Raw genomic sequence first — 17,500 nt, forward strand, 5'->3', positions numbered from 1 at the left:
TGGGATTTTATGAATGGACGTTTGTGCGTGTTGAATTGAAGTGAATATAGAATTTAGGCCAGAGGCCAAGCGCTGGGACCTATGAGGTCATTCAGCGCTGAGACGGAAGTTGACAGTGAAATGTCTGAAAGGTGTAACGGGAGGAAAACCGCACGATGAATCAATTGTTAGGAGAGGGTGGAAAGTACGATGGAAGAAAGAGAATATGAAAGGAGGTACAGTAAGAGGAACGAAAGGGGTTGCAGCTAGGGGACGAAGGCACGCTGCAAAGAACCATAAGTAATGCCTACAGTGCACCGCATGAGGTGCACTGACGGCACTGCCCCGCCCCTACGAAAAACGTGTGTTCATAGTATGTGAAATAAACCCATGAATTTTATGAATAGAATGACAGCACTAATTCAAATTCAAATTCAAATTCAAAAGCTTTATTTCCGATACACATGGCCACAGACAAACGTAAATATACATAAAAAAAAATACTTTAAACTTTAAAAGGATGAAATTCAAAGTGATATGTGTGAGAAATGATTATGGAAGAAATGTGAAAATTGTGATGTAAATTTTATTATTATTATTATTATTATTATTATTATTATTATTATTATTATTAGAGCAAGCATATCGTCGAAATGACGCTAATACCATCGAGAGGTCTAGATGCTATATGTTCATACACTCGGGACGTTACGTACCGTCCCAAGAACGGGTTAAGGTTTATCAGGCCTTATTGAGACCCATAATGCAAGTTTATTCAAGGTATAATCGTAAGAGGATTTTTAGACGGTCTGTTCCGACCCAGCAGACGTTACGTACCGTCCCAAGATCAGATAAAGGTTTGTTAGGCCTCACTGTAACCCATGAACTAATAGGAATCAATCTAGAATAGGTTCTTCTCATTAATCTTCCTTTATCCATCTTCTTCTTCTTCTTCTTCTCCTCCCGCAGGTGATGGTGGGATGGCATCGGAGCGGTCTTTAAAACAAGCATTTTTAGGCTTATTAGGCCTCATTGTGACCCATGAACTAATAGGAATCAATCTAGAATAGGTTCTTCTCATTCATCTTCCTTCATTCTCCTTCTTCTTCTCCTCCCGCAGGTGATGATGGGATGGCGTCGGAGCGGGCTTTAAAACACTTATTTTTAGGCTTATTAGGCCTCATTGTAACCCATGAACTAATAGGAATCAATCTAGAATAGGTTCTTCTCATTCATCTTACTTTATCCTTCTTCTTCTTCTTCTCCTCCCGCAGGTGATGGTGGGATGGCGTCGGAGCGCGCTCGTGCGGGGCAGCTTCGTCCTGAATGTGGTCTTCGCCCTGTACGTGGCTGTCCACGTGGTGGCGCCCCCGAGGCTGGTCACGCCCCGGGGCGCCGTCTCCCTGCTCCACGATAACCTGACGTCATCTTCGTCGTCCTCGTCGTCCTCCTCCTCTTCCGACGACCCCTCGGCCGACTACCCGACGGAGAGCGAGCCGACCATCGACGACCCCTCGGAGCCGCCGGCGCCGCCCACGCCCGCCCCGACGCTGCAGGAGAAGGTGTACCCGGACCTGCACACGTGCCACACGCCCACGCTGACGGCGCGGCCGGCCCTGCACGGGACGCACTGGGTGCTCTACAACTACATCCCGGCCGACACGCAGCCCGCCTGCAACGAGTCGGTGACGTACACCACCCACGCCGACTTCACCTTCCTGGACAACCTGGTGCCGCTGGTGGAGCGGTGGCGCGGCCCCGTCAGCGCCGCCGTCTTCGCCCCCGGCGGCGACTTCAACGCGACGCTGCGCACGGCGGCCTTCCTGCGCGCCTGCCGCCCGCTCGTGGCCAAGCACGTCACCTTCCACCTGTTCTTCCCGGCCGACCACATGCCCCGCCACGTGCCCCCCACCGCCCACCTCGTCGCCCAACGCCCCTCCTGCTCCGCGCCGCCCCCGTACCTGGCCGCCCACACCTACAAGCGCGCCCGCAACCTCACCTACCCGGTGAACGTGGCGCGCAACATCGCGCGGCGGGCGGCCGCCACCTACTTCGTCCTGGCCAGCGACGTGGAGCTCTACCCATCCCTGGACTTCATCCGCCTCTTCATGGGCATGATGCGGCGCCAGGACGCGTCCAGGGTGCCCGCGCCCACCCGCCGCGTCTACGTCCTGCCCATCTTCGAGATAAAAAGCGGGCTGCGGCCGCCCGCCACCAAGGCCGCCCTGGTGCGCATGCTCAAGCGGGGCTCCGCCATACCCTTCCACAAGTTCGTGTGCCCACAGTGCCACAAGGTGCCCGGCATGAGGGAGTGGGCGGAGTCTAACGCCACCGACAGCGTCAACGTGGTCATGGTGGCCAAGAGGCACCCGCCCTTCCACCACTGGGAGCCCATTTACGTGGGCACCCACCTCGAGCCATTCTACGACGAAAGGCTCTCCTGGGAGGGGCGCTCCGATAAGATGACCCAGGTAAGGAAGGGAGACCCTATCTCTCTCTCTCTCTCTCTCATTAATAGGTACTGTATATTTTCTCTCTCATTAAGAAGTATTGCATTCTCTCTCTCTCTCTCTCTCTCTCTCTCTCTCTCTCTCTCTCTCTCTCTCTCTCATTAATAGGTACTGTATATTTTCTCTCTCATTAAGAGGTGCATTCTCTGTCATCTCTCTCTCTCTCTCTCTCTCTCTCTCTCTCTCTCTCTCTCTCTCTCTCATTAATAGGTACTGTATATTTTCTCTCTCATTAAGAAGTATTGCATTCTCTCTCTCTCTCTCTCATTAATAGGTACTGTATATTTTCTCTCTCATTAAGAAATATTGCATTCTCTCTCTCTCTCTCTCTCTCATTAAGAGGTATTACATTTTCTCTCATTAACATGTATTGCATTCTCTCTCTCTCTCTCTCTCTCTCTCTCCCTCTGAGAGGTATTGCATTCTTTCTCTCTCTCTCTCTCTCTCTCTCTCTCTCTCTCTCTCTCTCTCATAAATAAATATTGCGTTTTTCTCCCTCTCTCTCTCTCTCTCTCTCTCTCTCTCTCTCTCATAAATAAATATTGCGTTTTTTTCCTCTCTCTCATTAAGATGTTGCATTTTCTCTCTCTCTCTCTCTCTCTCTCTCTCTCTCTCTCTCTCTCTCTCTCTCTCTCTCTCTCTCTCTCTCTCTCTCCAAGGCTTTTCAAGGATTTCATCTTGGTTCGTAAATCAGGCTTAAATTGTCATGTATTTATGTGATATAAAACTGTGAAAAATCTTCTTCTTCTTCTTCATTATTATTATTATTATTATTATTATTATTATTATTATTATTATTATTATTATTATTATTATTATTCAACAGGCACACGCTCCATGGAGCAAAAATTGTGCACGAGAGAAACAAAAAACAAAATACAAAGCAAAGAGAAAAATAAACATACATATTTAATAACGAATAAATATGTAAAATACATAACAGCTGATACGCAAATAATGAATAAGTAAATAAGTAAATAATTAAATAGTTAAATAAATATATAAACAAAAAACAAATGAATTACAAAGCAAAGATTATATATATATATAAATATGTATATATATATATATATATATATATATATATATATATATATATATATATATATATATATATATATATATATATATATATATATATATATTTATTTATATTTATATAATGTATAAATATTCAAAATGCACAGCAGCTAATATGCAGACAATGAAAAGTAAATAAGTAAATAAATAAGTGAAAAAATGAATAAATATATAAATAAACAAAAAACTTAAATAAAATCCAAAGCAAAGAATATAAATAAAATCTACTACATAAAACATATATCAGCTAATACACAGATAATAAATAAACTAAACGAATGAATAAATAGATACATAAATAAAGAAAGAAAGAAATAAACAGCTAAAGAAAGAAAGAGATAAACAGATAAATTGCAATGTCGCACTACATCCACAAACGCCGATTGACGACGCATCAAAGATATACCGCAGCAACGCAGCCTGTTCGCAATCTCTCAGGCAATCAATGCGACATTACCACCGACAACGCTGAACGCCCCCTCCCCCTTCCCCCTTCTTCCACCCCCACCTCTTCCCGAGGGGTAGGAGGTGGGGGTGTACCGATATCATTTTGGGACCACAATGCCCACCGCATGTCGGGCCGATGGACTGCGTCGTTAAATTTTACAGTTATGGTCGTGTGTGACGCTTTTTGGGGGGTTTGGGGTTGGGGGGTTTGAGGGATGGGAAGGGTAGTTGTGGGGGGGGTGATGTCATGCACGCACAAACTCAAACGCGCGTGCGTGCGCAAATCGGACGTATATGCATGCACGTAGATATCGAAAGCGACTATGCACATGAATTTAAAAGCACATGCAGGCACAAACTGAAAGATGAATGCAAGCACGGACTCAGACACTCATGCATGCACAGACTTGAAAACACATGCAAGCATAAATCAAATACGTGCTCACGCGCAAACTCAAACACACACGCACACGCACGCAATAATAAAAACAAGTAGAAAATGCGCCGAAGTTTCTTCGGCGCAGTCGAGTTTTCTGCACATCGTATAATCAAGGCCACCGAAAATAGATCTATCTTTCGGTGGTCTCGGTGTAATGCTGTATGAGCCGCGGCCCATGAAACTTCAACCACGGCCCGGTGGTGGCCTATCCTATATCGCTGCCAGACGTACGATTATGGCTAACTCTGACCTTGAATAAAATCAAAACTACTGAGGCTGGAGGATTGTAATTTAGTATATTTGATGACTGGAGGGTGGATGATCAACATACCAATTTGCAGCCCTCTAGCCTCAGTAGTTTTTAAGATCTGAGGGCGGACAGAAAAACTGCGGACGGGCAGACAAAACCGGCACAATAGTTTTCTTTTACAGAAAACTAAAAACGCGATATTAAAGAAATACAAGTAATTACAAGAAATTACAATGTCTGGCAGGTAACAAGAAGCCTCTTGCACAGCAATTGCTAGGTCTTTCAAGCAGGCAGAGATAATAATTATATTAACAATACGCAAAGCAACTACTATATAGTGTCATATCAAGGCTGCGAATGTTTGTGCTAAGGAATGTAAACTAAAATTAATGTTGTAAACTATAATCGAAGGTGTTGTTGTTATTTGTAGTCATTCAGTTTAATGTGGTAATAGCAATCATCGAGATTTTATATATATATATATATATATATATATATATATATATATATATATATATATATATATATATATATATATATATATATATATAACTTTTTTGAAAAATTTTCAAAATGATACACTGGAATAAGCAACCAGATCCCATTTTCTATAAACACTCCATTTTCTACAAACATTCCATTTTCTATAAACATTCCATTTTCTTCAACTGGTTCTGTTGCCAGGACACATTATTAATAAAGGTACTGTTTCCTCAGTGTTCCCCTTTTTCGTGGAAAGCCGAATTTTTAGAGGTTCAACTAATCTGACCCTGTCCTGTCCCAAAATTTGATTGGATGGCCCACCTGGTTTTACAATGGGGAAATATTGTGGGGAAATATTCTTAGCAGTATTTTATAATGTACATTCAGTCTAATCTTAGGTTTTCTGTGAGCCTGTGATGTTTTCAGTGCCATCCTTGATTGGATGAATGGATTCAGAATGTGTAAATGCATGTGTGTGTGTGTGTGTGTGTGTGTGTGTGTGTATATATATATATGTATATATATATATATATATATATATATATATATATATATATATATATATATATATATATATATATATATATATATATCAAACATAAGGAGCCCATAGAAACGCCAAAAATGTGGAAAATAAAGGCTATATTTCAGAGACTAAACTGTCTCTCTCCTCAGGCAAATAGTGAATGAGAAAAAGTTACAAGAAAGCTGTATATATATATATATATATATATATATATATATATATATATATATATATATATATATATATATATATTCTGAATCCACCCATCCAATCAAGGATGGTACTGAAAAACATCACAGGCTCACAGAAAACCGAAGATTAGACCAAACGTACATTATGAAAAAACTACTAAGAATATTTCCCCATCATAAAACCAGATGGCCCATCCAATCAAATTTGAGACAGGACAGGGTCATATTAATCGAACTTCTACGAATTCGGCTTTCCCCGAAAAAGGGAACACAGAGGAAAAAGTGCCTTTATTAATAATGTGTCCTGGAAACAGAACCAGTTGAAGAAAATGGAACGTTTATAGAAAATGGAATGTTTATAGAAAGTGGGATTTGGTTGCTGATTCGACAGTGGAGAGTGAAAAGCTTATTCTTTCATTTTACTCTGAATCATTTTCAAAGTTTTTCATACTATATACAGATAGATAGAATATAGGATTTAGGCCAAAGGCCAAGCACTGGGACCTCTGAGGTCATTTAGCACTGAAACGGAAATTGACAGTGAGAAGGTTTGAAAGGCGTAACAGGAGGAAAACCTCAAAGCAGTTGCACTATGAATCAATTGTTAGGAGAGGGTTGAGGAAAGTAAGATGGAAGACAGAGAATATGAATGGAGGTACAGCAAAAGGAATGAAAGAGGTTGCAGCTAGGGGCCGAAGGGACGCTGCAGAGAACCTTAAGTAATGCCTAAGCCTACAGTACACCACGTGAGGTGTACTGACGCAGACCCCCAACGGGATCATTCTATATATTATAACTGCAGTACTTTGGGTGGTCACCACTTCTTATGTGTTCCCAGAGTCCTATTGGTCATTCTCAGCAGTTTTGTGATTCCTTGTGTGCAAACACTCATCATCATCATCATCTTCTTCTTCTTCTTCTTCTTCTTCTTCTTCTTCTTCTTCTTCTTCTTCTTCTTCTTCTTCTACCTAATAAGCCACTGACTTGCAAATCAAGATTACAATGACATAAATCTAAAGAAAAATTAATACGTGCAAATAAAACAACACGCAAATAAATACAATCACACAAAAACAACAACAGCTCATATTTCATTCCACTGAGGTAGTTTGGTTTCGATCAGACCTCAGCGAAAGTTTTTATGCCAATATTAATTCCAACGCTGAGTGTATTTTCCAATCATTCTATTGTTTTTTTTGGGGGGATGGTTCCTGATCCACCGCCTTTCAATTCCTATAACCTTACTCCATTCTGGAGCCCTGATTGATTGGATGACTTAACTAGTTTCACGAGTCTAAAAAACATTCGAGGTAGTTTTATATTATGATTCGTGATTTAATCTTCCGTTCTCTGCGACCTTCTTTTGTTTTCAGAGGCATTGTCGATTGAGTATTTGTCTTAATAACAACTGTAATAAATCTCATAATTCATTAACTAACTTCATTCTTAATATATCCTAAGTTTAATTGATATATACGCACTCTTTTCTACAGACACATCATGAGAAAGCGAGAGTAGTTACAACCTATAGTTTACCATTAAAATATCTAATTTTCTTTGTTATTCTCAAAATAGAAAACGGCAAGTTATGATAATTTTAATGACAAACTACTCTATTTATATTATAGAACTTTCAGGCATTGTAAACTTGAGAGCGATCCACTCATTGATTTTTTGCCCATCAGCAATGTGGGAAGGGGGAAGGTGGGAGGTGGGGAGGGTGGAGGGGGGAGGGGGAAGTTATTGCAGTGAAATTAGCATAAAATTTACTAAAATTTAAAGTTTTCAAAATCTAAAATTTATCAAAATCTAAAATTTATTATAATCTAAAGAGAGAGAGCTTCCATGGGCCTGTCGTATTGTCACTATCGATACAGAAACTTCAATGGGAGGACTTTCCATGAGAATCTCTGGATACTAAGTATTAAAAACAGTATTATGGGTAGTTATAATAATAATAATAATAATAATAATAATAATAATAATAATAATAATAATAATAATAATAATAATAATAATAATAATAATAATAATAATAATAATAACAATAATAATGATAATAATCAGGAGCAGCAGACGTATGAGTTTGCAAAGATATTCATAACAGAAAGACGAATTCATTTTCTTCTCTCTCTCTCTCTCTCTCTCTCTCTCTCTCTCTCTCTCTCTCTCTCTCTCTCTCTCTCTCTCTCTCTCTCTCTCTTATAGCTTTCACCTCTCTTTAAATACAATTCTAACTTTCTTTATCTCTCCTTATAAACGATTTCTACTCTCTCTCTCTCTCTCTCTCTCTCTCTCTCTCTCTCTCTCTCTCTCTCTCTCTCTCTCTCTCTCTCTCTCCCTCCTGGCTTTGTAAACCGATGGCTGTCACCCATCCATCTCCGAGTCCCCATTTTCTATACAATCAGGACAGAGGCGGGGGGGGGGGGTAACTTTAGGAGAGGACATTATGTGTTTGTGTGTGTGTTTGTGTGTGTGGTCACCATTTCTCTCGTGAGTTGTTTATGAAAGCGACTCTGGAACGTGTCCAGATGCTAGTGCCTTCTCTCTCTCTCTCTCTCTCTCTCTCTCTCTCTCTCTCTCTCTCTCTCTCTCTCTCTCTCTTTCTCGTTTTCAAAAAAAAATACATGATAAAAGGGGAGAATGACATTAGGAGATTTTAAGGGAGGGAGGGAGGGAGGGGAGGGTAAGAAGGGGTTAGGGGCGAGGGCAAAGAGAAGTTTATGAGGAGAAAGGAGGATGAGGGAATAATTGTGATGGAAGAATAGAAAGGTTAGAAAGCGTAAGGGCTGTTGGAAAAGAAGAAAGTACAGTGGTTAGATTATTATTATTATTATTATTATTATTATTATTATTATTATTATTATTATTATTATTATTACATCAGCGGATGAAATTAACAGATATTTTATTATTATATTCGGTTTTAATATTATTATTATGAATATAAATAATAATATTATCGGATTCTGAATAGATTTATATTGTCTAACTCTTAAAGCAGATAATTTTTCTAAGGATAATTTGACAATGTGTCGAATATATAAGATTACAAGTCGACATCTGAGATTTAAAAAAAAAAAGTATAAAATATGCTGAAGTTTCTTAAACACAACCGAGTTTTCTGTACAGCCGCCACAGCTTGTAATAATCAAGGCCACCGAAAATACATCTATCTTTCGGTGTTCTCGGTATAATGCTGTATGAGTCGCGGCCCATGAAACTGTAACCACAGTCCGGTGGTGGACTATCCTATGTCGTTGCCAGAATCACGATTATGGCTAACTTTAACCTTAAATAAAATAAAAACTACTGAGGCTAGAGGTCTGCAGTTTGGTATGTTTGATGATTGGAGGGTGGATGATCAACATACCAATTTGCAGCCCTCTAGCCTCCTCAGTAGTTTAAGATCTGAGGACGGACAGAAAAAGTGCGGACAGAAAAAAGTGCGGACAGAATAAAGCGCGGACGGACAGACAAAGCCGGCACAATAGTTTTCTTTTACGGAAAACTAAAATTAAGAGATTTTCATTATCCTCCAATGAAAATCTTCCCCCACCCCACTTTCCCCAACTCCACTCATAGTCATAAAAAATCTGGGAGAATTTTACAACATTTGGTCTATATATATACTTTAGGAACAATTATTATTAAAATACTAATATTTGGCATTGAACTAATGATTCTGAAAATTCCTTAATAAAATAATAGCTTATATTTCATCCCCATCTCCTCGTATTTCATTCATTTACTTCCATTTTTTATCTATTTATTTATTTATTTACTTATTTGTTAATCTGTTTTCTTTTCTAATTACTAATCTCTTCTTTCTGCATTTCCTGTTACTTCTTTCAAATGAACACCGTAATATTCCTTGGAAGCTTAAATTTCAAGTCAGTGGCCCCTGTGGTGGGCTTGTTCAGTAGGAATTGGGTGCATATTCTGAATAATAATAATAATAATAATAATAATAATAATAATAATAATAATAATAATAATAATAACAACAGCAACAACAACAACAACATCAATAATAATAATAATAATAATAATAATAATAATAATAATAATAATATTCTTTGAAAGCTTGAATTTTATAAGTCAGTGGCCCCTTTGGTGGGCTTATTCCGTATGAATTGGGAGCATGTTCTGAATAATAATAATAATAATAATAATAATAATAATAATAATAATAATAATAATAATAATAATAATAATAATAATAATAATAATAATAACAAAACAGATTTATGAAATAACTGAAAATAGAGATTTTAAATGGTTATTGAAATATTAGCAAATATTTGTAAGAAAATGATTTGACTCACCTCTGAAAACAGAAGGTTAAAAAGAATATCTATATTGAATACAAAAGATAAAAAGAATATCTATATTGACAATATACCTTAAAAAGAATATTCACATTGAAAACAGGACATTAAAAGGGATATTTATACAGAAAGTAGAACGTCAAAAAGAATATTAATACTGAAAATAAACCTTAAAAAGAACATTTATACTGAAAAATAAAAGTTAAAATGAATATTTACGTTAAAAATCGACCGCCAAATATTCATATCAAAATGTACGAAAATAAAAATATGAAATGGAAATGATACCGAAATTACGTAGGACACGGAACACAGAATGGTCAGAGGAAAGAGAAGAGTGAGAGAGAGAGAGAGAGAGAGAGAGAGAGAGAGAGAGAAGAGAAGAGAGAGACGTCAGCAATAAGAGAAGATACAAAGTACAAAGGAAGGAAGAATGGGAAGAGAAACTGAATGAGGAAGATTTAAATATGGGAGAACACATAAGAAAGACGGGTTACAGTCTAGGAAGAAGAAGGAATGACGTGTTCCAGTCCATAGTGGGAATCAATTATGGAATGGGCGGTCCACGGATTCTGGAAGGGATCCCAGGATTTTCTGAGAGAGAGAGAGAGAGAGAGAGAGAGAGAGAGAGAGAGAGAGAGAGAGAGAGAGAGAGAGAGAGATTATAAGCTGAGAAAGAGAGTGAAAGAAACTGATATTTTAGGTTGTGTGTGTGTGTGTGTGCGTCTGTTTCAGAGAGAGAGAGAGAGAGAGAGAGAGAGAGAGAGAGAGAGAGAGAGAGAGAGAGAGAGAGAGAGATTATATGCTGAGAAAGAGAGAGAAAGAAACTGATACTTCAGGTTGTGTGTGTGTTTCTGAGAGAGAGAGAGAGAGAGAGAGAGAGATTATATGTTGAGAAAGATATAAAGAAACTAATACTTAAGTTGTGTGTGTGTTTCTGAGAGAGAGAGAGAGAGAGAGAGAGAGAAGACAAATTACATTTTAATGTCACGAGGGAAAAAAAGAAATGAGAATTTTCATTCCAAAGAAGAAACAGAAGAAGAAGAAGAGAAAAAGAGTCTAATAATATAAGAATAGAATGATTTAAACTGCGTATTAAGAATGTCTACCCCATCCACTCCCGCCTTTGCGCGCGCGCAACAACGCTACGGTTGGCTGTAATCCACTTATACGCCGGGAACTTCGGATTTTAAAGAGAAATAATTAGATAAAACTAGAAACTCGGGTAATTATAAAGCTCCACATCATGCTTTGTTGGGACGGGATACTGCGTATACGATACGCCGCCATATTGAAAGATGGACGCCATATTGAAAATTGGGCGCCATATTGGATTTTTGCTTCTGTGAAGCATCCCTGGAATACAAGTATTGAGCAAGAAAATTTATTCTGACAAAAGCCTACTTTAGTTAGTTTGTACTTTAGAAATATTGAAAATGTTTACCTTAGAATGGGATACTGCGTGTGATATGCCGCCATATTGAAAAATGGGCGCCATATTGGATTTTTTCCTTCCACTAAGGATCACCAATACACAAGTATTTACTGAAAAGATTTATTTTTTACAAACGTTCACTCTAGTTCATATGTACTGCAGAATGAAATACTGGAAAAATATTTACTTTAGAATTAAATACAGAAAATATTACTTCTTTCCTCCATCTTGGCATAAAGGGGCTGCCGTTTTAAATTTTTTGTTCAGGCTGAAATATTAAATAAAAAAAAAAAAGACACCCTACCCACAGATAATATTAACACCAACAATAAACTGACTTGCGCTATTGCTTAAAAGTAATGTAACTTAAAAACCATTAGTTTCATTCGCCATTTTGTAAAATGAACGCCATCTTGAATTTCTGCTTGAAATTGTAATGCCACGAAAAACATTAATTTTCGCAAAAATTCTTGCTAAAATGGGTTGCTCTCTCTCTCTCTCTCTCTCTCTCTCTCTCTCTCTCTCTCTCTCTCTCTCTCTCTCTCTCTATATATATATATATATATATATATATATATATATATATATATATATATATATATATAGTTTTAGTATAAAGGTTCTAACAGGCTTCAAAATCTAATATTATTTACCCTCTAATGAAACGTCCCAAAGTGGAGACTATAATATATATATATATATATATATATATATATATATATATATATATATATATATATATATATATATATATATATATATATATATATATACAGTATATATGTATACCTGTATAAGCATGTATTATCCAGAAGCAACTGCTGTTACCAAGCCAGCTATACAACGTGTAATAATACGAATCAATGTGACCAATTGATTTCATGTTTGCTTCGCCAACACCTCGTATACACACTCTCACTCTCTCTCTCTCTCTCTCTCTCTCTCTCTCTCTCTCTCTCTCTCTCTTTCTCTCTCTCTCTCTCTCTCTCTCTCTCTCTCTCTCCAATAACTTATCAATTTACGCTGTGGTGAGTGTGTGTTATATATGAATAAGTAATTGTTATTTTACGTACCACGAGTGAAGAACTTGATGAGAGAGAGAGAGAGAGAGAGAGAGAGAGAGAGAGAGAGAGAGAGAGAGAGAGAGAGAGAAAAAACCATAAAATGAGAATCAAGGAAAAAAAAAGAATATGTAATTTGGAAGAGGAGGGGATCTTTTCACACTCCCTCCCCCCCGAAAAGAGGAATATGTTATTTGGAAGGGGGGCACCGTCCCCCACCCATAGATTCGTCAGGCTATTTGTGTCCACAAGGCGACCAGGGAAAGATACGACAGCCGATGACGTCATTATTATTAAACCTCGCCCATCCCTGAGGAGACGACACTATAATCACCATTTATGGGGATATTAGACACTATAGATTGATTGGGTGTTTTAGAGGGGGAGGAGGGGTAAGGGGTAAAGGGCGGGAGGTGGAGGAGGAAGGTTCGTTCGTATCTTGGTTTTAGGTTTTGAGGTTTTTCCTTATAAGAGTATATTGTTATCTATTCAAACCTGGCAGGTAGGAAATATAATATATATATATATATATATATATATATATATATATATATATATATATATATATATATATATATATATATATATATATATATATATGTGTGTGTGTGTGTGTGTGTGTGTGTGTTTACACACACACACACGTACATATATATATGTACATATGTATACTGTATATATATAGTATATATATATATACACTTTATATTCATTCAAACACCCATATATATAAAACCCCAATTTATTTACAAACCCCTTTACATAGAATAACCATATATTTAAAAACCCCATTTATTTAAAAACCCCTTTACATAAAACCACCATATATTTAAATCCCCAATTTATTTAAAAACCCCTTTACATAATACCACCATATAATTAAAACCTCAATTTATTTAAAAACCCCTTTACATAAAACCACCATATACAGTATTTAAAACCCCCATTTATTTAAAAAAAATTTACATAAAACAACCATATATTTAAAAACCCCATTTATTTAAAAAAAAAATTTACATAAATCCAATATATATTTAAAAACCCCTTACATAAAACCCCCATTTATCTGAAACGCCATTTACTCAAAACACCCCTTTTATTTAAAGCCCCGCTTATCTAAAACCCCCATTTCGAGAGACGGGGGGCGGGGGTGACTGTCAACCTCTTTGTTTCCTTATGAAAAATGAACTAATGGATCTTGAGTCTTTCATATTAATCTTTTACCTCGTATTTTTATTTATTTAATTTTTATTTATTTATTTTTTTTTGCGAATTAAGACTTTCTCCTTTCCATGTTTGGTCTGACTCATTATATATTTTTATCTGTTTATTTATTATTATTATTATTATTATTATTATTATTATTATTATTATTATTATTATTATTATTATTATTATTATTATTCAGAAAATGAACCTTTATTCATATGGAACAAACCCACTGGGGTCACTGACTTGAAATTCAACCTTCCAAAGATTATTATTATTATTATTATTATTATTATTATTATTATTATTATTATTATTATTATTATTATTATTATTATTCAGAAGATGAACCCTTATTCATATGGGACAAACCCACTGGGGTCACTGACTTGAAATTCAAACTTATTATTATTATTATTATTATTATTATTATTATTATTATTATTATTATTATTATTATTATTATTCAGCAGATCAAGCTTATTCACGTGGAACAAGACCACGGGGTGTCCACAGACTTGAAATTCAAGCTTGCAAAGAATATCGGTTATTAAAAAAATTAATGATGTTAATTTTTTTTTAATAAGTGGTATACCTCTTCTTTCCGTATTTCCATTAACTTCTGATGTTTCTCTCAAATGAGTACCATAATATTCTTTGGAAGCTTGAATTTCCAGTCTGTGGACCCCTGTGGACTTGTTCTACATGAATGAGTTTGACCTGCTGCATAATAATAATAATAATAATAATAATAATAATAATAATAATAATAATAATAATAATAATAATAATAATAATAATAACCCCTGTGGACTTGTTCCACATAAATGAGTTTGACCTGCTGAATAATAATAATAATAATAATAATAATAATAATAATAATAATTATTATTATTATTATTATTATTATTATTATTATTATTATTATTATTATTATTATTATCTTTTTCTTGTTCTCGTCTTGAAGTCCAATAACCTGAGGCGTCCTGAAATCTTCAGAAATATATATATATATATATATATATATATATATATATATATATATATATATATATATATATATATATATATATATATAAAATATTCAGCATGAATGAGTGAATGAGTCAGTACATACTGAGTGAATGAGTGCATACTGAGGGAGTACATATTGAGTGAATGAGTGCTTATTGGCCCTCAGAATATTTGAAGAAGCGTAAAATATTTTTTTTATGGTCATCTAATTGTCCGCTTTTATTTCCGAGTCTATATATATATAAATATATATAATGTATATATATAAAATAACATTATATATTTACATATTTATATACCATTTTATTTCTCGTCATTGGACCATCGCAGGGCAGACGAGGTGGACTTGGCGGTAACTCCGCGGCAGGACCGGATGTAAATTAGGCACAATAATTACAAGACCCTCAGGTGGCATTAACACCTTCCCCTGGGGGGGAGAAACGTCTACAAGTTAAATTGGTTCGCAATAAACGCCTTCGAACTTCGGGCCCCTTGAGATGCGCGTATAAGTACGCGCGCGTTGGCTTGCGTGCGAGTGTGCACACAGACATATATATATGTATGTATGTACATATATATATATATATATATATATATATATATATATATATATATATATATATATATATATATATACTGTGGGACAAATGCTGTTATTACTACAAAACAACTGCCATCAACAACCTTTGAAAGAGAGAGAGAGAGAGAGAGAGAGAGAGAGAGAGAGAGAGAGAGAGAGAGAGAGAGAGAGAGAGAGAGAGAAATATATATATATAACCTTCTGCAGAATAATAAATGCGTCGAAATAATTAGCCCCTTAAATGGACTGCCCCTGTAGGGAAAGATATATAGGAAGCATTTAAGGGCTTAAGGGCGTTGAAGGAACCCTTTCCTGGAGCCCTTAAGGATTCCATCCCTGTCTTCAGGCCCTAAGGGCCTCGGCGGAAGGTTAAGTATAAGGGTCCTATTAAGGATACGAAGGATGGGGGACGATACAGATCCCTAAACTTGACTCGGAGGAACTTGATGCCGAGGATTGGTAGGATTGAGGAGAGGTGTCCTTGAGAGAGAGAGAGAGAGAGAGAGAGAGAGAGAGAGAGAGAGAGAGAGAGAGAGTTACGAGTGTCCTGTGGCGATAGGACAAGCGGCTAATCCTTCCGTAAGAGGAGGTTAGATCCTGTCATCCGCTGAGGATTTGCGGGAGTCCTTATTTGTGTGTGTGTGTGTGTGTGTGTGTGTGTGTCGTATGCTTCTTTAAGGATACCGTATACGAAGGTCATCAGATTTGCCGTATGCCGTGTACAAGAGAGGGGCTTTCCGTATGCCCGTATTAAATGAAACAATACAGAGGTCTTTATGTATGTGTGTTAGCGTCCGTCCGTACGCTTTTCTTTACGGTTACCGTATACCGTATACGAGGAAGGAAGGGCGGTTTCTGTAACCGTATTAAATAAAATAATAAAAAATCGGCTATCCGATAAGGATCAGAGGATAGCCTTATGTGTGTGTGCGTGTGTGTCCGTCCGTACTATTTTCTTCACGCTTACCGTATATCGTATACGAGGGAAGAAGAGGGCTTCTGTACCCGTATTAAACATAACATTACAAAAATCTGTTTATCTTAAGGAAAGGAAAATAAATCTTATACGTTTTGGGGGGCAATAAATTTGAACTGAGGCCATCAAACGGTTTTTTTTTTTTTTTGCTTTTCAATAACTTTAGAAAAAATTAATATTATTCCACTTTTGAGTATTAACTAAAGTTAATGTTTATAACTTCTGATTTATGGTGATTTCGACAATAAATTACTGAATGAGAAAAACAAAAAGCCCTTTTATTTTTTATTGTTATCATTGACAATAATTACCAAGATACTGTTTCTTTGAGGATATTATGTAGTTACTATATATATATATATATATATATATATATATATATATATATATATATATATATATATATATATATATATATATATATATATATATTATATGCCCTGCAACGTAATATCATGGTCGTATAAAAGTGTCAGGAATTGTTAAAAATCATTTTTATTGTGGAATGCCTTCTGAATGTGCCTGTAATAATAATAATAAAAATAATAATAATAATAATAATAATAATAATAATAATACCTACACCAAGTCAATAAGACCTCTAAATGAGAAATTAATAATAATAATAATAATAATAATAATAATAATAATAATAATAATAATATTTTTAAAATAATTTCTCCTTATCAGTTCATAAACGAAATAAATATGAATAAACTGGACAAAAAAAATTTTTTGGACAAAATGCAACACCTGAAGGGGTGTAGAGACGTCAGTGCACCTCACATGGTGCACTGTAGGCATTACTAAACAGTCGTTTGCGGCGTCCCTTTGACCTATAGCTGCACCCACTTTTTTTTCGTAAACCTTTTGCTTTACCTCCGTTCATATTCTCTTTCTTCCATTTTGCTGTCCAACCCCTCAAACTCCCTCTTTTATCGATGGGACAGATTGAGAAGGTATAATGGATCTGTCAATTGGTTTCAACG

General features: G+C 36.3%; 1 protein-coding gene across 4 annotated transcripts in view; it reads left to right on the forward strand.

Annotated features, from left to right (window-relative positions):
* LOC136830348 (beta-1,4-glucuronyltransferase 1-like) overlaps window positions 1-17,500 on the forward strand; it is a 156,468-nt gene that overhangs the window by 101,246 nt on the left and 37,722 nt on the right. For all 4 annotated transcript variants that reach the window (XM_067089815.1, XM_067089817.1, XM_067089816.1 and 1 more), the window contains one exon: window positions 1,254-2,450. In XM_067089815.1, the coding sequence (XP_066945916.1) occupies window positions 1,254-2,450 (1,197 nt within the window). The remainder of the gene's footprint in view (window positions 1-1,253; window positions 2,451-17,500) is intronic.

The sequence above is a fragment of the Macrobrachium rosenbergii genome, chromosome 46 (assembly GCF_040412425.1).
Source record: "Macrobrachium rosenbergii isolate ZJJX-2024 chromosome 46, ASM4041242v1, whole genome shotgun sequence".
In the NCBI taxonomy this organism is placed as follows: Eukaryota; Metazoa; Arthropoda; class Malacostraca; order Decapoda; family Palaemonidae; genus Macrobrachium; species Macrobrachium rosenbergii.